The following is a 22,050-nucleotide window of genomic DNA, read 5'->3' as shown; positions in this document are numbered from 1 at the left end:
TTGGAAGTATGGGGAAACATGGAATACGAGTAGAAATTGACATCTGGAACTCCCTGTAGACTTCTGTGAGGCAAGTCAATGGCATGATAAAAGCCTCATCTAGAAGCACTGTTTGACTAATGAAGTAGCCAACAGATCAGCAACACTGTTGCAAATCAAGAACAAGGAATCCTAGAATAGTAGAGCTGGAAGGGGTCAAGAAGGCCATTGGGTCCAACTCCCTGCTGTTCCAGGACACCAATTTATACCACCCCACTCAGTTGACTGTCCAATTTCACCTTGAATGTCTCTAGTGTGGGAGAGCCCACCAGCTCTCTAGGCAGCTGGTTCCACTGTTGTATTGCTCGGAAAGTGAGGAACCTTTTCCTGATATCTGTACAACTTCAGCTGATTATTCAGTGTCCTACACTCTGGTATCAGCAAGAAAAGTTATTGACCTTCTTCTTTGTGACAGCCTTTGAGATACTTATAAAGCAGTATCATGTCCCCCCTCAGTCTTTTCTTCTCAAGGCTGAGCATACTCACTTCTCCCGGTCTCTTCTTATACGGCAATGTTTCCAAACCCTGTATCATTTTTGTTGCCCTCCTCTGCACCCTTTCTAGTTTATCTGCATCTTTCTTAAATCTTGGACTGGACACAGTACTCCAGGTGAAGACTGGCTAGTGCTGAGTATAGTGGAACTAGTACTTCACCTGTTTTGGAAGCGATGCTTCTGTTAATGCAGCCCAGATGAGCATTTGCCATTTTTGCAGCTGCAAGGCGAACCTTAAAAAGCTATCCAGTTTATAATATAGCGTAAGTTTTCATGGACTACAGTCTGCTTCACCAGATGCATGAGGTGTTATTGTGAGCCACAAATACATACTCTCAGTTGGCTAGGGAGAATTATATACAGCAAGGAAGTCAGAGTTGAATAACATTTATTTATTAAGCGTGAGCATGCAGAAAACAATGGCTGGGTGATAGCACAGCCACCTTTGCAGTGGTAAGTTGATGTACACATGCTGAAACAACCCTGCATTCTGGGCTAGAGTTGTGAATTGACAGCACAGCCTTGTCTGCTGCTCCTTCTGCACCTGTTCCACCTTATGCAGTAAAGCGTCCTGTGACAGATTCAACAGGTTGGCTCCCCCATCACTTCAGAGTCTCTTTTACCGCTGTTGATTTACTCTACTGTATTATTTCTGTTTTAAGATCTTGTCGAATTAGAACAAAATGGAAATACAGATACCTATTTCAAGTAAATCAAGACAGTGCCTTTTCAACTGCTTCCAACCACTTGGGTCAAGTCCATGAGGAATAACCTCTGATGGCCGTACTGCCAGTGGTAGGCAGGCAAAGACAAGTCAAATTAAGAGGGAAGAGCTGTCTTTTTTCTCTTGGAAGCATTTTGTTCAGTTGCAATTCATCAATGGGCAGGACTTCTCAGTGTCAGTGCTGCCATCTCTAAGCAGACTCCTGTACCTTCAACAACAAAACAGGAGGAAGTCCTGGCAAGCAAACCTATAGGAAATATTTCTGTACCAGCAGTGGTTGGTGGCCCCAAAATCGGAGGGAGAGGGTATCCACACTGGTTTTCAGACCGAAATTGATCATGGTGCTGATCCCCCCCACGCAAGTTCGCACTCCATGACTAGCTCCTTGAAAGCTGAAACTGAAACTCGGAGTGGATATACTCTTCTAAACTGCCCTTCATTTCCACGGTAACTTCAAATACAGCAGTAATACAGTGCAGGAAATATTTTAAGCTCCAATGATATGCACATTTACTCGCGACCACTGAATTCGGAGAGGCTTACTTCGAAGCAGGTGTGCATAGGACTGCACTGCCGGATCTCCTCTCCTTCCCTTTGAGTGGGAAAGAGAGCAGCCACCTGGCCCGGCAGGGTCGGGGAGCAAACACAAGGGTCGCCGCGAAAGCGCAGGCAGGGGCAAGCCTGCGACGCGGTGTCCGCCTCGGGGCGCGGCTTAGGGCGGGCGCGAGAGTGGGCGTGGCCACGGCAGCCGCTCGCGGAGAGGAGAGGTGGCCGCGCGGCTGCGGCGCGGGCTGCTCACGTGACTCAGCACATGGGCTGACAGGCTGGGCAGAGCGAGAAGGCTGAGCATGCGGCGAGCGCGTGGAATTCCTCGGCGGGGGCGTGCCTCTCCGGGTAGGCGAGTCACGGGGCGGGGCGCTAGTACGCTGTCGGCTTGGCTCTATGCCGGCCGCTATTTGAATGGGGTTGCTAGGAGACGGGTGCGTGCTGGGGCCAATGGAGAGGCTCTTCGGTTATTACTATGACGTGCCACCCGTCTGAAGAGGCTAGGCGAAAGACCGGATGGTCGGAGGGTTACAGCCAAGGCCACCGCCTCTGTCCATCTCGTTTATCTGCCTATTTTGGGTTTGTGTGTGTGTTTTGCGGGGAGGGGGAGCGCGGCGCCTCGTCTTTCCTTTTCCTTCGTTCGTGACGGAAGAAAACGACGGTTGCTGCGGATGAGAGACGGACCTCAACTCGGCTTCAGGTGGGAGGACTGGCGCAAATAAGTGCCGGCTTGGCGTTGCCTTGACGGCCACGGGGGGGGGCTCAGGTAGGGGGCGCTAGAGGTCGGGCGTGCTGTCAGAAAGAGGCGGAGATTGAATGGGAAAAGGGCGGGGGGTGAGGGACTATAGGTGAGCTCTTATTAAATTTCTGTCCCTCTCTCCGAAAATGGGTTTGGGATGGAATCACAGTGGGCGACTCCCTGCACCAGGACCGTTTAAAGGGGCCGGACGCTGAAGGGCGCTTCCCTCCCAACGGCTATGAATGGGTTGTGCGGAATGGTGCGTGCAGAATGGGGGTGGGGCAGAATCAGGATGGCCGCGGGGTGGCAACATTCTCTTCCTCCCGCCTTCCCGCAGTTTCGCTGCACCCAATGGGGATGAAAGCACCAGGAACGGCCCGGTCGAGCGGCACTTGCTGGGGCCAATGAAAAAAGAGGGATACCCGGGGCCCCAGTGCTCTTTGCCCCGCCTGGCGCCCCTCCCACCGCAGCCTTCTGTGTCCAGTCAGAGGCGGGCTGTGGCAAAAGGGGCGGGGAGAGCGTGTGGTTAGGGAAACGGAGAGGAGGTGCGGCCCAGCCATAGGCAGCGGCGCTGTATTGCTGCAGCGCTGGAAGGAGCTTCTGGGGAAGGAGCGGAGGAGAAGCTTCACTACGGCGATAGCGGCCACCCCTCGGCAGGCAGGGTTTCCCTAGCCGTGTCCACGAGCTGCTTCTTTCCTGCTTTCTTCTGCCCCGTGATCGTCCTCTGGGGCTGACCCTGCGCTTGTGTTGTTGTCAGGGAAGGACCGCGACTAGGAGCTTGAGACCGGTGGCGGCTTGAGGCGGCGGCGGGCGACTGGTGCCCCCTGCTCGCCTCGGGCCCCTCCCCTGCGATGGGGAATGGGTTGTCCGAGCAGACGCCGATCCTCTCGAGCCTGCCTGCCTTCCAGTGTTTCCACATCGTGATTTTGGGGCTGGATTGCGCCGGAAAGACCACCGTCCTCTACCGGCTGCAGTTCAACGAGTTCGTCAACACCGTCCCCACCAAAGGTTTCAACACCGAGAAGATCAAGGTGACGCTGGGCAACAACAAGACCGTCACTTTCCACTTCTGGGACGTTGGTGGCCAGGAGAAGCTGCGGCCTCTGTGGAAGTCCTACACACGTTGCACCGACGGCATCGTCTTCGTGGTGGATTCCGTGGATGTGGAAAGGATGGAAGAAGCCAAAACAGAACTGCACAAAATCACACGGATCTCTGAGAACCAAGGGGTGCCTGTGCTCATCGTGGCAAACAAGCAGGACTTGAGACACTCTCTTTCTCTCTCGGAGATGGAAAAGATGTTGGCCACTGGGGAGCTGAGCTCTTCCACTCCCTGGCACCTGCAGCCCACCTGTGCTATCATAGGAGATGGCCTGAAAGAAGGACTCGAGAAACTGCATGATATGATAATTAAGCGAAGGAAAATGCTAAGGCAGCAAAAAAAGAAGAGATGAGCTTCTGTGACCATGAAGGGTAATTCCTTCTTGGCACTTGACTAAAACAGTTTCCAATGCCTGGTCTGCCTGTTTGGATCTTGTACAGCCTAACTAATAAATACCCAGCCTGGTGGGAAGCTTTGCAGACACAAACCCTTTATATGGTTTCCCCAGAAGTTTTCTTTTTGGGGGTGGGGGCACTGCTTCTTTTTTAAAACAAAAGGAAAACAGGCCCCTTGTTACATAGTACAAAATGATCAGGAAACAGATGGGTGGGTAAATGTGACCTGGATATCTAAATAGCCAAATAAAACAATGAAGAGTGTCCTGCTTGATGGTGTAGTTATGTTTGAGAGTGCCTTTGCAAGAAAATTGCAACTGAGGCATTCAGTGTTTTTCAACTACTGCTTGTATAAGTGGAGTGTTTAGATGAAGATATACAGCTTTAAAATAGTATCCTTTAACATATATGGAGCTAGTAAACCATTATTTAAGGAGGCTGTGAATGTGGAGGGTTTTTAAATGAAAGATTGGCTGTATGGTATGCTTTTAAACTGGTTCTCTTAAAATCTTGGAGCTCAAGTGAGTTGAACTGTGATATTCATGTTATTTGAAGCTTGAAAGAAGAAAAGATATGGAATATGTAAGAGCATGGATGAGTTTCCTGATAATGTAGCATGCCTTGGTGTGTAGGGGTTCTTTAGAAATAGCTGTGCATCGTTAAACAGTGCTAATCAGGTTTGGACCATACTTGTTTGTCCTAGGGAGAGATGTTCTAAGTTTGCTCAATAGAAAACCCTGGATAATTAGACAAAAGCAAACTACTACCACAAGGAACTTGGGTTTCAGGATTCTTATAGTGCAATATTACCTTTGAATGAAATTGATGGCAATAAAATTTGATCTTAATTAAGTGTAAATCAGCAGAAATGCATGTCCCATGTGCCCAGTGCTGGTAAAATGTACTGCCAGGTCTTTAAAAAATCTTGCAGTATTCTTAAGAATGTATTGAAGCTTTTTACACTTGAAAATCTTGACACTGTGGAAAAGCAAGAGTTTAAAGATGACTTGTGTCTGCTGTAATTAAGCTTTAAGCTTTCCTTGTTTACAGTCATTCAAACAGTGTTAAACAAGTGTGTTGGACTGCATATGATAGAGAGGAATTTTTCTTACTGGTACAGCTTTTTATGGGCAAATTGGGTAGCAGGTTAAAGGGCTAAACTAAAGCCTGTATTACTCTACTGGTGCTGCAAAACATTTTAATAATTCCATTGGAAAATGAGAGAGAATAGCTTAAAAGGAGCAAGACTTTTCCTCCCCTTGGCACAACCAACGAAGTTAGTGTGTCCTCTTACCTACTAGCCAGAAATAGGGAGGGATAACTACAATTTTGAATGTCAGGAAATATAACTTGTATAAAATCAAATTTTATAGCCGGAAACTGCTTAGAAGGTAACCAAAAATGCACTTTAGTGTTTTCCAATACTGAAAGTGACAGCTTTTTTTTGAAAAATTAATGAAATCCTGGTCCTTTTTGAAAGAATTGAAGTAGCTTCCAATGGAGCTTTTGTACGTTGGTTATATGTACCTGCACTAGTGGCACTAAAAGTCACTTAATGTCTATATTTATAGAAATGTGGATAACTTCTTAAACCTCAATAAACTCAACTCCAAATGAGTAATTGGCGACAGAAGTTGACAACATTTTGCTGTGCGGATCTTGCTTTTTATCAGAACTGTCTGCATGAAACTGAACCCTTTATTCATGTGAGATTTGTAAAATGTGACCATGTTTAAAAATCACAGGTATCTCATTAAAGATTTAATGGCAATTTGCATTATGTGCTGTATATTTACAACAGAAAATCTGAGTAGCAGTACAGTTACTTCTATCTTTTGTTAATATAGGGCCTGATCATCTCTAGTATACAATAACTTGTGGAGTTGTGACATGTTATGAAGTGCTGTGGCACACTTTTTTGTAACTTGCCTGGCACAGTCAAGAAACCTTCATAAGTATTCTTGAAGTCTGAGGCCTTATGTATGCAATTGAAAACAAAGTATAAGAGGCTAACAGTGATTATCCCTTCCTTCCTTGGCAGCATTTAACTTTTAGAAGTAGAACAGAGGTTTACAACTCTCCTAGGTGTGCACAGTTTTAAGATGCACTTCCACAAGTATAAATTGTATACTCAGCAGTTTAATGCTAGAAAAGGAAATACTAGTCTAGTGAAAGCCATTACACCATCATGGATTGTATAACATTCTTCCATACATACCTAGTATTGGTTAGTATAGATTTAACTGGTTAACAAATGACAGTATATAAGGGGTGAAAGTATCTGGAGTTGCCCAAAATACCTCTACTCTGGTCCTATGGTTTAATTCTGTGAGTCAGGATCATACTATTTTTGCTTAAACTCATGTGCTCTTCAATGTGTTTCAGCATTTCCATGTAGTAAACTTAATGACAATGAAATGGTTAAAGGAAGAATAATTCCTTGTTAAAGCAGTGGGATTTTGCTGTGCTGTTTGGAGGCTGAATAGTCAATTTAGCTGATCTAGATGGAGCCAGCTGTCTGCTGAGTATTCCGTTTCAATGTTTTAATAAAGGTGTGTCCTCTTCAAACTACAGTGGTGTTCCTGCTGAGAGAGTATCTGTTGACTTTTGTTATTCTTCATAGTGATTGTGAAGGAAGGGGATCAGGGTATTTTTCCTTAGATCATTTAAGCCCCCCTCCTTAGCAGGATCTATGGGACCTGTTTCAACTGCAGCTGTCTGTTGAACAGGATATATCTACTAAGTAAAAGGTAGTGTTTTTGTTTAGTAAAACCCATCTGGGCTCCAGTATTTATTATGACTGGGAGAAACCGTCCATTAAAATGGTCAGTTAAAGGAAGAAAAGCAATATTGAAAGCAATACTTAGTGAGGAAAGTAGTTCCTTATCTCTTCTATTAATCTCTATCCCTTTTTAAAAATTCATTCTGTTGGCCAGGGGTGGCTCTTGTGGCATTTAGTAGCTAGATCTAAGGAACGGAGGGAGGAAACACAATTTTTATCATTAGATGTCACTTCACATTCCACTATATATTTGGCTCACCCAATTTTGCAAGAACTCTGGGCAGCTAGACATACTTGATTAATCTACTGAAATTCAACTCTGCAGATTTTTTGTACTGAAACTTGCAGAGAACTATAGTGAAAGAATGTCTCACGTTAGCAATAGAATCTAAAGGTGTACCAAGACTTTGATAATACATTTCCTGGTGTAGGAGGTGCTGCAATGGTATATTTATGTGACTCATAACTGTGGTTAGTTGGCTATATAGTGGGGTGCAAATGAGGTTGGCTCTCGTTAACTGTATGGAGAGTGTACTATCCAGACACTTGAAAGTATAATCTGAAGGAAATTTTTCTAATATTTCCAGAATCAGACCAACTAGGGTTAGAAAATTCAGCCAGGCATTTAACAGAGATAGATAAATTGCAAGGAGAGAAGGATGAGGAAGAGTTGTTTGCAGCTCTTCTATGGGGAAATCTGAAGATTGTGTTTCAGTGATTCACTGAATAGTGTCTGGCATCTTTTCTTACCTTAATATTTTGAAAGACATGCTATCATGCTTGATAAGCAACAGATATGCAGACTTTGTAAACAAGCACCATATCATGCTGAGATGGGATTCCTTGTTGGTGTTGCTCTGGCAAGGCTTCTTAGGTGGATCTTGCTCGGCTGTGGAGATACGGGTTTGTTGCAAAAAGGCATTTTGAGTAAGAGAAGGTAAAAGTGATGTATAGTCTGTAGCTAAGCAGACAGGAATTAGTGAGCTTTTAGTAACTGCCCTGGATCCCTTGCATAGTTGTGGTGGTGCAGACTTGTCAAATGCAAGATGTTTTTCTATCACTGTGTTGGTGCAACCCTCAGGATGGAACACCAGCTGAAATGATAGCATAAGATCAGCCTTTAATTCTTTTTCCTCTTTTTTCCCCATCCTGATTTTTTTAGCTCATTTTTTCAACTTCCTGGAAGAATAACAGTTTGGGAGTAATTTGTGGCTCTGCCAGAGCTCCAATTTGTCCTCTTCCTTCTCAACTGCACTCTTTGTTCTATTGCTTACTAACCCCATAAGGGCTGGGAACTACTCTGGTGCATAGGCATGACAAGATCAATCAAGTCAAAGGTGGATAGATAAAAGGAAGATTTTGAAGGCCTTGCCTGGAACCACTGACAGTGGAGTGTGCTGTAAAGCATAATGTTTCTGCTAATTTATATGAAACTGGTTACCTTAAGCTGCCTTTGGAGGTCTTTACCCTGGAAAGTGGCATATAAATACATTCAAAAATGAATCTTTATTACTTTGTATTTTTCTGCAACATTAAGTCTGCATTAAGTCGTACATCGTTTGTGGGAGCAAGTCCCATTAATTCAGCCAAACTAATTTCTGAGTTGATGTGCATAAGATGGCACTGTCAAAACTTAAAGAGTTAGGCCCAGACTTACTCATACTTGGAGTAGTCCTGCTGATTTCAGTAGATCTGACCTGAGTATGACTAAGTCTTGATCCAGCCCACTGTATTTATTTGGCAGAGGTGAAAGTAGCTTTGAGATGGCATTACTTCAAAAGCTTCCAAGGGACAGCATAGCTTTTCTGTTATTCAAGTTAGCTGGAGAAAGTCCTGCAAAGCAGGCTTATCTGAAAGTCTATGGAAAGGTAGACTTTTAGGCTTGTGTACAATAGGGATGATTTCTAAAAATATCCCACTGTTGCTAAGATCAGATGAGCATCGTTGCGTAGGCAGCCTTAGGGAGCCCTGCTCCAAAAGCTCTGCTGGCATTTTTAACACCATCTTGTGATGTGACCCGGTGTAAAACATTTATAGTATCTGGCTGATCTCGGTTATGACTGGTCTCATGCTCTGAGCCAGAAACAAGACACCAAAAACATAGAAACATTTGTAGTATTGGGTCATTTTATTTTTCAATGATTTTTTTAAAAATTTGATCATTGCACAAATGTATATAGCAAATGTAATACTTGCAGTAAAGGCTCACAGAACCGATTTATAAAAGTTAACAAGATAGCCCCTGTCCTTAAGTGCACAATCTACACAACACAAAAAGAAAAGGGATAAAGAGGATGAAAAAAAAATCAGACACCCATTCATAGTTTCAAAAGTTCATACAGGTGTTCAGTGGGGCAGGGAAGGGCAAAACATTTTCCTTCTCTGACAGCAGGGCTAGGTCGGTCTACCATTTACCATTATGCTGATTTTAGGTAGGTCAGAGTCAGTACCTATATAACAGATGACTGCTGTACATAAATACTATTTCAGTTTCATTATTCACATAGAAAATATCTTCATAAAGCATAGCTCCTGAAAAGGCAGGGAGTCCCCCCACCCCCTATCTGCCATGGGGTGTGCATAAACATGATTACTGTAAATGGCTGGGCTATACGTTCTTTATCTAACACCCGTCCAAACTATCAGTGGTGACAGCGCTCGTAACTTGCCCAGTTCCCCTCCTTTGCTTCCTTGAAAGCACTTCTGTTCAGGACAGGCATGCCTGACTCAGCTATATTGAGCTAGCAGGAGCGTAAGATGTCTGGCAGTTTTGTTAGTATGATGATTACATGCCTACCTGCAGGGAGATTTCACTTTTGTGTGTTGGGCTGCTGATAAAAGCACAGAACAGGGCCAGCAAAAAGCTGGCAAACTTCAATCCTTCCAGTCTGGCACCAAGCATGGCATTGGTAATTTGGGAGAGATTCTTCCCCCTCCCTGACCTCAAGATTTCATACAGAACTTTGCTGCTGCCACCGCAACTTGGCACAGTTTACCCTGCTTAAAGCTTGTTACTGTCATTATAGGGGCCAATTTAGTTAAGATTTTGGGAGACCTGTGGGCTGGAGGAGCTGATCATATCTTGTGTTAACTGAACTTAAACAGCTGGATGAGGTTGGCAGCAGGTGGAACTCTGGGTTATGTTGAGATTTTGGCAATATAAATCTGCATCCCACTCCCCCACCCCAGTTTTTATCTGGCCCATTACTGAACCCATATAGTTTTATTAAGTCTTTTGTTTTTGTATGTGATGAGGGTGGAATTTGCATTAGCAAAATGACGAGACAGGGAAAGGTACATGGGTGGAAGCTCTTGTCAGACACTTGTGTGGAAGTAGTCTAATGAAATTGCACATATGCAATGTATGTTATGCGGGTCCCCTAAACCTGCCTTTCCCAGCCTGCCCTCCAGATGTGTTGAACTACAACTCTCATCACCCATAGCCACCAGTTGGGCACTGACTGGGGATGATGGAGGGTACCAGAAAGTCTTGTGGAAGCCCTTCACCTCAGCAGCTGTCAAGAATGCGTGGCAATGGCAGTTTGTATCCACTATTGTCTTTCTGCTAGTGCAAAACTTTTATTTCTATTGCTTGTATAAATCCCATTTACTTCCATGTGTTAGTGTTGAATCCAATGTATTTGCTCCACTTCTGGAAGGTGTTCTGGATGGTGCTGAATGAGGCATTGCACCACTCATTATAATTTCATCAGTGTAGGTGTTACTACAGGCACTGGATGTGCCAGTTGTTCTGTTAGCAGTTGTGCACCTGCTAGTGGAACAGTGCCAACTCTTAACTTTTCTACTAGTGTGATGTGGCAATTCAGAAGATCCATGGAATTTTTTGCTCTTGTCCCTCAAAGGGGTAGAAGGGTATCATCAAGGACTCTTTGGAATGCAAATGAATTAAACTAGATAGTAGCAGGCAAGAGGGAATGGTAAATGGACTTCCATTTTCAACAGTTTGATAACAGCCAGGTGACACTGAATTCTTAAGGGCTATTTTTATTTCAAAATGCTGACCCCTAAAAAAAGCAAAACCTTTGTCTCTTAATCCAGGTCTAGTGCCATGTTGATTCTCTCCTTCCTCCCCTACCCCGCTGCTAGACTTGAGGCTGCATAGATCTTCCTTTTGACTTTGTTGCTTTGTAATGAAGCAGTGGGTGGCACAGGATGTAGCTGTTACTTAGATGATAATGCAAAGTAAAAGACTGGACTGTGGGAGGCCCCAGAGTGGCTCAGCATGATGCTGGATTCTCATGAAGAACCAGTCCTTTTCTCATAATAAGAACAGGAACTGGGGCAGATAATCCGTGTAAATGTGCTTGCTTCTGTTAATAGATTCACAAGAAGCATGTTTGTGCCTGAGAGTAATGCACTCTTGCATCCTGAATTTCAAACGCATAAGAATACTGGACCTGGGAATGTTGGCTTTGTAACTGCTTTTACACATTAGTCCCTTCAGCAGCATTTGGTGTTTATTCTAGCATGGGAATAAGTACTGTGCAAGATTCAGAAAGAATGCAGAGCCCACCTAGAAGATAGTTGAGAGCAAAGTTATTCACCCTTACAACAACCCTGCTAGGTAGGTATTGCTTTTGTTGTTTATAGACATGAAAATTAGGCTGAGAGAGACCTGGTTGGGATTTCATATTTAGTGCTGAATAATCTGAGTTTCTAGTCAAAGTGAAGTCCACTATTTACTTAGCAGATCATGTTGGCTATCCTAGTTTTGTCATTACCTTTGGCCTTTCATATTGGTAAAAGACAACATTGCCTCTCTCTGTATGCGTCTATGTAAAATCTCAATAAATTGTTCAAGAACTTCATCCCCTTAAAGATAAGTTCTGAGTCAAGCTTGTCCATAAAACACATTTGTGGATGTGGACATTTTAAGTCAGCCTTTCCCAACCTGCTGTTGTCCAAATATAATGGATTGTTGACTGGGAATGATTGGAGTTGCAGTCTAGAGACCACCATATTGGGGAAAAGCTGCCTTAATGTGCAGGGAACCATTGTGGTTGGCATTAAGTAAAAAATTACATTTGCATTCTTCCTCTTCATAAATTCATCTTGTTTTCTGCAAGCAAGATATACGTTCCTGGTTGCTGATGGATCCCTGTGCAATATGAAGTTGTATGAGTATGTTGAACATGCAAGTTCCACATTAGCCCTACAATGAGCCCATCTAGTGTCTTGACTTGCTTTGTACCTGAATGCCATCTGCTGTTAAAATTTAAGTTCTTCATTCTGTGTTATGGTGTGTAGAAAAACAGGTTGGTTCTTAAAATCTTAAAGGAGTCAGGTTCTATGCAGGTGTATGGTGGGTTTCTCTGTGTATACCCATTTCACCTTCCTAAGTGTTGTGGGAATACCTTCACATTTAGTGATGCCTAAGAGTTTGCATGTTTCAAGAATGAACACTGCACTGAGAATGGATTCCAGAGCTGATTCTTGGTACATGCAAACACACACACATGCAAGCACACGCACACAGCCTTGAATTGCACAACTGCACACTTAGCAGTGGCAATATTCTAAACAGTTCATAGAGTTTATAAGTAAGATACTTCCTGTTCAGGGTGCTTCCAGTTCATAATTTTCTTGTTGTGTATCATTAAACACGCGCATACACAAACCAGGGGCTTGTTCCAGGCACCATGTTTCCTATAATGCAAATGTGGAGTCTGATGCATGAGTGGGCTTGTCAGTTCACATCAATAGGTATGAGTTCTGTGTGGTGTCTGCCATACACAGAGCTCTCTTACATGCAAGGACGCTCCTGCTTTGCTTCTGTGGTGGACTCTGCAAAGAAGAGAACTCTGTGTCTGAATGGAAGTCCTGTGTGAGGGGATTGCTAGAGTGATAGAACACAGTACAGTAGAGCTTATTTATTCTCTGTAACTTATGCTTTTTCACACCACCTAAGAGCCATAAACCTTTACATTTAGGATAGTGCTATTAGATTTGGCTCAGAGTTAGGATAGTCAGCATTTTCTGTTCTGTTCCTGTTTCAGGAAGCATAATAACATTAAAAGCCATGGAATTCCATATCTGGAAGCTGGCCTGCAGGATCCCTACTTCTGGACTTTTGTTAAAAATGGTTATTTAATTTGACATTTCTCGCTGGAATGAAGACAAATTGAGCAACAGGGCAGGGGGGGATAGTTTCTTTTTGTAGCATGAATAACCCAAATTGGCTTATTTCTTATTAAGTGAAATGGTATTAAGCCATGACATTTCTTAGTGGAAAACCTAGAGGTTTTAAAACTCTGCTGCTGCTCCTATTTTAGAACTGGAGACCCTGAATATTAGAATATCTGGCAGAACAAACTGGCACAACAGTTTCAATTCCTTATTGAAGTACAACAGTCACTATAATAAAATTTCACTTTATTGGCTTGGTTTGATTCTACTTTTCTTTTCTTTTCTTTGCTTCTGAGGCGCTATGCCTGTAATAGCTACATAGCAAGGGGAAGCTCAACAAGTTTAGATTGAGAGCTCCTGGGAACGGAAGTGCCTGCATTTGGAAAAGCTGCAGTAAACTGTTCTGAGTCCATCAGGCAAAGGGAGATTCAAATCTAATAAGGAAGCATAGCTTTGCTCATCAGGACATCTTCATACTGAGCACCTTTTGCAGTAATAGCAAAGGATCTTGAAGAAAGTTAGTAAATGTAATGTGGTACTGCCTTTCATGGACTAGACCTCATACATAAGCTACATTAATGCAACATTTACCCAAGTGTAGATCCTATTGACCTCAATGGGACTTTTGATTAGACAGGCACAGGACACTGTACATGTGTATTGTATACTTACAGTATGGCAATAGATAAATACATAGAGAAACAGAGAAAAGTGAGGCTAAATGACAGTGTAATTGCAAGAATACAGGTTGTGAAAGTAGTTGGACAGATGTTGATCATGATTAACCTAAGTCCTATTGGTTTCAATAGATCTGCTCTGTCTGTGGCAAAGCTTGAATCCAGTGCAATATATGTAAAGCTTAGGAGATGCCAACACAAAGCTTGAATATTGAATATTCTGCATGTTCACGTCATGGCATATGTTGGGAATGACAGGAGTGTCTGCTGCCCTTCCATTCCATTCCATTTTTAATTTAATTTAATTTATTGAGGACAAAGATGTGTGTTTCATACAGCCTGCCCTGTTTCCCCTAAATTAGCTGGCTGTCCTCAGGTGTGATGGAGGATTTCATTCTATTGCCTGTGTTGAAGTAAGATTTAACTATCAGTCCAGTTGGCGTCTGTACATAGAATGGAAGAGGTGCCATCTCATCCTTTGCCTGAGTCAGCAAAATGCCTTGGGCAGGTCTTGTTCACGGTGCAAAATACAACCAAATCTAATGCCAGCAATGGTAAGGAGATTAATTATACCAGTATAATAGTTAAGCTTAATCAGGGGACAATTTGTTTATGGCAGTATTGTCATCTAAGCTTCTCTCCCTCTGGATTGACCTGCTTTATTCAGCCACTTCTGCTAACACATCATAGTGAGTGTAAGCGAGTATAAGAATAATACTGTATGAGATGTGTACTGGTTCTTAAGTGAGGCAACATGATAAATACCGATTGCTGCTGGAAATACTGCTGATACAAAACTTGGTTCCACAATAAATGTATGAAGTGTGAAAGTAATGCACTGTATATCTGTCTCTAAAAAACACAAGTCCAATTTGATTTCTCAGGTCTCAGTCTGCTTACTGGGGAGTAAGTGCCACCCAACTTGAAGTAACTTCCATCAAAATAAACATGGGCATGATTGTGGTGTCTGAATGTTCAGACAGTTCTGAATAAACGTAATGATTCCACACGTTTGGTATCAAACTATTGACTTGTCAATAAACTTTTTTCAAAAACTCTGGGAGCCTTTGGACAGAAGAGCAGGATAAAAATGGTTTGGAAAATTAATAGTAATAAAGCAGAACTTTGCCATAGAAATTGTACTCTATAGCACTGCTCTGTGTACTCTTATTTTCCAAAATATTATTCTGATTTCTCAGATTTCTACACTTGCAGTATTGACTTGCTGTGAAAAGGAATTATGCATACTGTGATTACTACTATAAATTAAAATGTTTGCCCAAGTGTGTCAAGCCAGCTAAAATTGAATGCATCAGATTTTATTCTTTTCCAGGAAAAAAAACGGATGTGATGCTTCCCCCAGGCTAAAAATGAAAAATGTTTTAGAAATATTTCTGATTTAGGGAACTGCTGGCTGATTAATTGCATCTGATAAAATATTATTTGGCTTTTCAAAAAAGCCTTTACATAAGCAAAGGTCTTCTAATAGAAGGTCATCTATTTTATTAGTGAGGGAGTAACACCTCATTATTTTTCACAGCTGAGAAGCAATTTTTGGAATTTTGACATTTACTGTTGCTAAGCTTTACTTGTCCAGGTACCCTCAATGCAGTTGTTATCTGTGTACTGATGTGTGAAAAACTAGTTTTGCACACTCCATCACACAGTAGTATGATCACAAAACAGAACCTTACATCGGCTGGGTTCACACAACATGGCAAGCAACCCCATGTGGTTACCACAGTTCTTGTTTTTTTACCATTATCGGTTTGACAGATGATAGTGGTTTAATGTTATTCTCATTTTCATTTTCTTCTGCTCAGTTGTCCTGCTGTTGGCATGTGTCCCTTCAGCAACTCTGCCTGAAATTTAATCCCAAGGTGCATTGCTCCCTGCCTATATTACCTCTCTTTTACCTCATTGGTCTGCACATAGAGGATGACTGGCTGGAGTGGCTTCTGCAGTCACTACTCTTTCCAGTGGCTTCCATGGTAGTTGCATTTTCTGTGGTTGGTCCACTATGGTCCTGAGGCAGGTTACTCCTTCCCCTGCCTGAGTGTACCTGCATGTGTGTGGTGCTTCCCAGCTGCTCTAACCCCACATAAATATTTATTAAATGAAAATAGTTTTTGCCATGATTTCCCCCTTCTCTCTCTCTCTGCAGTTTTGTGTTTTCTCTTTTTTTTCCAAAAGCACAGAAAATACTTGGAGAAAATATACCAAGCACAGAAGATGCTAGGAGAATGTAATTCGGATGAACCTTCATAACTGCTGCAGAAAGCAGTGTGGCAGCTGCTCATCTGAGGTCGCCATACAGATTTCAGAGGAGCTCAGCAAGGCCAAAAAGAGGAGAGGAGAGGAGAGGAGAGGATCTAAGGGATCCTGAAGCTCCTCTGTCACCATCATGACCCAGCACTGGTGAGTTGACTAGACTGATTCACAGACTGGTGTAGCTGAACTGCTGTTCTTTCGCTCTTTTATTCATGAGGAACAGTCGACAAAATCATTTTCTTTCCCTTGCTCTGCATGGCCATTGCAAGCAGGGCTTTGGATGGTTGATCTCCTATGCATTAGGCTCTTGGTGTGCACTCCTATGGGTTGCACCCCCATTTGGATAGAAGCTTCCAATATCAGAGGCTTCCAAGTATCCAGCTCCCTGCCAGGCTGCTGCTGTTGAGTGGGAAGAGCAACCAGGGCATTTTTTGCTTCTCTGTACTCTTGTTTGTTTTCCTCTTGATAGCTCCCTAAACCTTTCTAGCAGGAGTGCATTACTGGAGCTAGGATCGGGGTGGGGAGGAATAGAATTATTCTTATCTTGGCCCCTCTTTTCCACCCACTTTCAGGCTTCTTCAAGATCCTTTGAGGTGGGTTGTGCTCTGATCCTTTCCATGGTGGCTGCAAGGGGAGGAATCACAAGTATCCTTTCCAAGGTCACAGCTATGTCTGTAGCCTTGAAGGAGGTCTCCAAAGAACCTTAGGGATGCTGGCACTCTTCCAAGGACCCTGGAATAAATGCTCTAATCAATCTGCTATGAGATGTGAATTTTTCAGTTGATGTTGCTTGCCAGACTCTTCCACTCCCTCCACCTGCAATATATACCAAGGATTTCTTCCTGCCCCTGTTCTTTGCTATTTCTTTTTTTCTTTTTTTTTACTTTTGCAAGCATAAGTATCATAATTTTTGTATGCGATACTTGCTTTTGACCATTCAAAATTAAGAAAAACAAGACAATTAAGGAACTGGATGGATGATTAGCTTAGTTACAACTGCTATTAGGCAAAAGTATCTCTGACCAGAACTTTTTTTTAAACCAGTGGACATTTCCATCATATATGGGTTAAAGAGCTTGAGAAATAGGGGAAACAAATGGTATATAAATAATGATTCCCTATAGCATTATCTCCCCACAATATTCAGCAATTCATATCCTGTGCTAATGCTCAATAGGGATCCATCTCTAATCCTATCTTTCACTAATTGAGAACAAGTTGCATTTTGTTGTACTGTTTTAGCTTAAGTATGTTACCATAATAGGAAATATTGCATCTATATAAAGTTGACAAAAGCAAAGTATTAAAGGCAATATTTCCTTTTAACAAGAGTATTTGCTTTTGTATATTAATTAGCAAATAATCAATTTTCCTGTAAGGTTCTCAGGGGATTCCCTTGATGTTATGCTGCATGTAAATGTGCTGAAATGATTGTTAATTGATTAAAAACATTCATTTGTTTGACAGGCCTGTGAGAGAAATATATCCTGTTCTGACTATAATAGTACTGTCAAACCAGCTTTTCTCTTTATCAAAGCAACAGTCAAGTCTGTTGACTGTAAAACATCTGCTGATACAAAATATGTTTTAGACTTTAAAATGTTTTTCTTATGTAATGACTCATATTATTAAACATCTTCCAGTTTTAGAAAGAAGAAACAGAAACCTTGGCTTAACACACAACACACACACACGAAAACATCCACAATTTTAATGTGACTGGAGACAAATTTAATTGAATTTCAACAGTCAGTCATCAGGGATGGCCATACTTAACCCCATGGCCTCATCCATGCTGCTGACTTGGAAGCTGCTTCTGGAGAAGAACTGTCACGTTCATCATCTTTTTTCTTTTGACCAGCTGGAGTCTGTCTTGTCCTTTGAGGGTGCTCACATGGAATGTCTGTAGCATATTAATTCCTTGCAGGAGAGTTTAAAGCATCTTGGACACAGGTCACTATTTGAGGACAAGGGTTAAGGAACACCATCAATTTTCCATCTAGCAGATGGTGAGCATGGTGCCTGATGTTAATGGATGTCTGTGGATGAGACCTGACATTTTGATGAGTCCACTCTTCATTTTAAGTGTGTGCCACTGTTACAAGTGATGGATCTAGTGGCCGTAGTAAAGTTTGACAGCCAGATGAATAAAGAGTCTTCCAGTTCATTTTTCATTCACTTCAGATCAGAGATGTTCACTACAGGGTGGAAATACTGCCAACAGTAGTGGAGCAGATCTTCATGCTTTACTTTTTGTCCTACTAAGAATGTAATCCTGTGCATAGTGCTGCCCACCTCCATACAGGATGGGAGAAGTGGCACTGAATTTCATTTCTCTGCCTAAAGAGAGCCAATGTGGTGTAGTGGTTAAGTGCATGGAACTGGGACATAGGTGGGCTGGGGAAAGGGGAAGAGCCCTATTTTGAATTCCTGCTACTGAGATCTCAGGACTGTTTATGGTTTGAGGGCTGAGAATCTACCCTAAGCTATAGACCTTGGAACATTCTACCAGAAGGTTGCTCTGCCCAGAATTACATTTTATTCCCGGCTTCCAAACCCTCCATCAGAAAACAGGATGATAAGTAAGGTACAGTTGAAGCCCAAACATTATGTGATTGTGAGCCCTGTTGACCAACTTCTCCATTTTACCATTCTCCACTCTGTCTCCCTCAACATCTTTAGGTCAGCAAGAGGTGTGATGTGCAGGTGTTTTCCTATCCTGCCTTCAATTCATAGTTTCAGGGAGAGGGTCAGCATGGTATGCTGAGTGGAATGACCCAGTTTTACACAACATTGGACATAATCCTGTGCATGGATGTGGAATGCTGGGAGTCAGAGGACTTCTTTTTGCCTAACCATGCATAAGATTGCATCCTTACTTAATAAAATGGTAACAGAAGACCTGGGAACAGACTTTGGTCACCCCAAGCCATGCAGTGGGACCCTAAGCCGAAAAATGGTACTTACACCTTCATCTTCCATGCAACCCTACTCATACTGACCCATTTCTCTTTGAGGTTTTTTCTTTTAACTGGGAAGGATCTGAAGATTCCTCCCTTTTGATGCACTTTTGCTGCTCCCCGCTAACCCGGTGCTTCTCTTTTGACAACTTGCAGTTGGTCACTGGCAACTGTGCTCAACATCACCTGTATGCAGTCTTTTTTTGTCAATTTCCATGTCGGTTACCTACCAGCTTTCCAGCTGCCCTTGAAAGCCAGAACATGCATGGAAATTGACTAGAAAAGGCTGCTCTTATGAGACAAACATAAGAATGCGCTGCCACTAGCAGTGACATGGGGGAGATCGTGCCGCATGGCACAGGGGTTTGCTGCTTTTGCTGAGCGGTTGCTTTCCATCCCTGCAACCCTGTGAAATCCTAATGTCATGGCAAAAGTGTAGCAAGGCCAGTGTAATCCAGGATTACTGATGAAAGATCATCAATGTATGGGCCCCCACTATGGTTCAGCAGAAGCTGTTTGCCATTTATGATGGCCCTGGCAAACCAAAAGGCACATTCTCTGTTGCTGTTTTTAAAGCAAAATTCTGCACGAAGATAAGCTAATTTCTACAATTTGAATCAAATGAGTAGATTTGCCTGCTGCATGCCTACATATCTTGAACGGTGAGTACACACATTCTGTTTCCAGTAGAGGCTGACTGTGCAGAGCACTGAGTGGCAGCCGGGGGTGGGGGGTGCTTTGGCTCTCCCCATGCATTTTATCCACATTGATTAGCTTTTCCACACTAGGCTAAAGTCTATTTATGCATCCAGGTTTTTAATAATCAACAATGCTGGTGCGTTTTCTTTCCTCCACTGTTGACTTTATTTTAATTCCTAGCATTTAACTCTTGTGTTAGTCTGTTGTTTGCAAGCCGTATTTTTAATGTTGGCTTGTTTTACTGTTTGTATTGCATCTTTACAAACTGCCTTGAAATATGCATGGATTCCAAGGTGGGTGTTTCTGTCTTTTTCACTACCTCTCTGCTTTTGCGCTAGCTTTAGCTCACATCCTTCATTTTATACTACCTTTTGTTCTTTTGGCTGTATGGGCTTGCTTCCACTCCTGAATGTTTTGGGTGCTTATTATAATGCAGATTTATACATGCCTACTCATGATGGCTGCAGTGGTGGTGGTGGAAGAGATTCCTTGGTGGAGCTATTACCAAACCTAAAGTCCTATTGGCTTGCTAGGGCCAGAGTGGGAGCACAGTTTTTTCTGTTTTTTGTATTAGTTTCTTCCCTCTCTCCCCACACCTGCTGCACACAATGGGAGAGGGTTAACCACAGCAGCACCCATGAATGGTACAGTTCTGGGGTCTGGTAGAGAGTGTGTTGAGGCAACAAGGGGCTTAGGATCTTTGTAATGCATTATCTCACCTGACATTTACCCAACACATAACCTTCAGTAGTGGATGTGTCTTCCTGCTGATGTGCCTCTGCATGTAGTGCATCACCCACAGTATTTTATGGCCGCTCGGCCACCCTTTTGAGAAGCACAGGATTTCACCTTTGAGTCATCTAGATTTATTACTTTCTCTTTTTGTATTACTTTGACTGTTATACGTCAACCTAAGTTAACCATCTTGGAAAAGCAGCATAAAGAAATGTTAATTAAATAAAAAAAGATACGAAGAATGTGTTCTCGAGGCTATTTTCTTAGCCAGAGGGAATGAAAATAGTTTTTAAAAATGAAAGCAAGCCACTATTCTCAAGATGTGAAATTCTGTGTCCAATGACACATTCCATGCTTACACGTTTAGGTTATACTCTGCATCACGGCACTGTGGGGAGAAAAGATGAGGTCAGGAGAACAGGCAGGGCTCTTGGCAGAAAAGCACAAGAGTCAGTAGATTGTTTTGGCTTTCCTCAGCAAGCAACAGAGAATCCACAGGAAGGAAGGACTTCTCCCCTAGAATAAATAAAGGAATCCCATGGTGGGTTTTCCTTCCCATTTCTAGGGTTTGTCTGCAGTGCACTTCTGTTCCCATAATACACCCCTACACTTTCATCTAGAGCTGAGTCTAAAATCTTTTAATATCACTTCTGTCTGAGTGGTGTAAAGAATAGAATTGCCCCCACCCCAGGAAAGACGTGTCTCTTCCTGGAAGAGAGGAGACAGACTTTCTGATCTTTTTTAATTATTACGTATCATTGGTACAGTGCTGTATTTAAGTTGTGATAATCCAGGCGAGGGTTATTATCAAGGCAACTTCAGGTCCTTTGAAATTGGGGTGGTGGTGGGATATACTTTGTACACTTTTGGGGTTATTGCTTTACAGCTTGTTCGCTTCTCTGCCTGTTAGAAACAAAACAAACATTCAGACATGCTGGGAGCAGACATACCAATTTAGCAGGCTCTAGAATCTTTTAATGATAAGTAATTTAGCAAAATAGGGCTGCCTTCAGATGATTCATGCTTGACATGGGATGGTTTGCTTCCTGAGTGGCCGTGATTAGGAAGCCTCTGGTTCCAGTTTTACTGAGGAAAAAGAAAACATTGAATCATAAATTTAGACTGCTTCAAAAGCAAGTGCTTTTTTCCTTCAGCTTGTTACAGTGTAAGAAAAGGGATGTATTTTTTCATGAGGAGACTTGGATAATTAGAGAACAGTAAGATATGTTTGCGCCCATCTGTCTCATGTACTCATCCACTGTTCAGACTCGTCTACATTACAGAAGTGGGAAACCGGCTGAGAGGTAATTAAGAGTAATTGTGGTTTCTGTCCTTGAATGGAACAGTTTAGGACTAAGTTATTTGCACCCATATTGTCCATCAGCATCAGAAACCCTGCTCACTGATTCATTGAGAAAGTCTGTCAGATGGTTGGGTATAGAAGCAGGACTTGTTCAGTGGTGGCCCATCAGATATGGAACTACCTTCCAAAAAAGTTGTGGCTGGCTCCATTAGTTTCAGCCTTCAAAAAAAGATGTATTTGTTTCAGCTAGGTTTCACCTGCCCTTTCAATGTCACAGCTAAGCATGGTTAGTGTTGTGTTAGCACTTGCAGTTTTGCTAATCCTAGCAGTTAGTCCAAACTACAGTTTGAAAACATGCTTCTAGCCATGGTTGCATACTTTGGGCTGGAACTAATTACAATTAGCAGATACACAGATGCAGGTATAATATTAAGTGC

General features: G+C 42.6%; 1 protein-coding gene across 1 annotated transcript; it reads left to right on the top strand.

Moving 5' to 3' along the window:
* The first annotated feature begins 2,367 nt into the window (after positions 1 to 2,367).
* Positions 2,368 to 5,810, top strand: ARL4A (ADP ribosylation factor like GTPase 4A). Its single transcript, XM_044428449.1, has 2 exons — positions 2,368 to 2,503; positions 3,300 to 5,810. Exon 2 carries the CDS (start codon positions 3,394 to 3,396, stop codon positions 3,994 to 3,996), a length of 603 nt encoding a protein of 200 aa, XP_044284384.1. The 5' UTR covers positions 2,368 to 2,503; positions 3,300 to 3,393; the 3' UTR covers positions 3,997 to 5,810.
* The last annotated feature ends 16,240 nt before the right edge of the window (positions 5,811 to 22,050 follow it).

Source organism: Varanus komodoensis, unplaced genomic scaffold, assembly GCF_004798865.1.
Source record: "Varanus komodoensis strain SLA01 unplaced genomic scaffold, ASM479886v1 scaffold2, whole genome shotgun sequence".
NCBI classification, from domain to species: Eukaryota; Metazoa; Chordata; class Lepidosauria; order Squamata; family Varanidae; genus Varanus; species Varanus komodoensis.
Note: the sequence above shows the minus strand (reverse complement) of the source record. Positions and strands in the feature narration are given on the sequence as shown.

What these genes read in the sequence shown, in the direction of transcription:
- ARL4A (XM_044428449.1), top strand. Translation starts at nt 3,394, where the DNA reads ATGGGGAATGGGTTGTCCGAGCAGACGCCGATCCTCTCGAGCCTGCCT.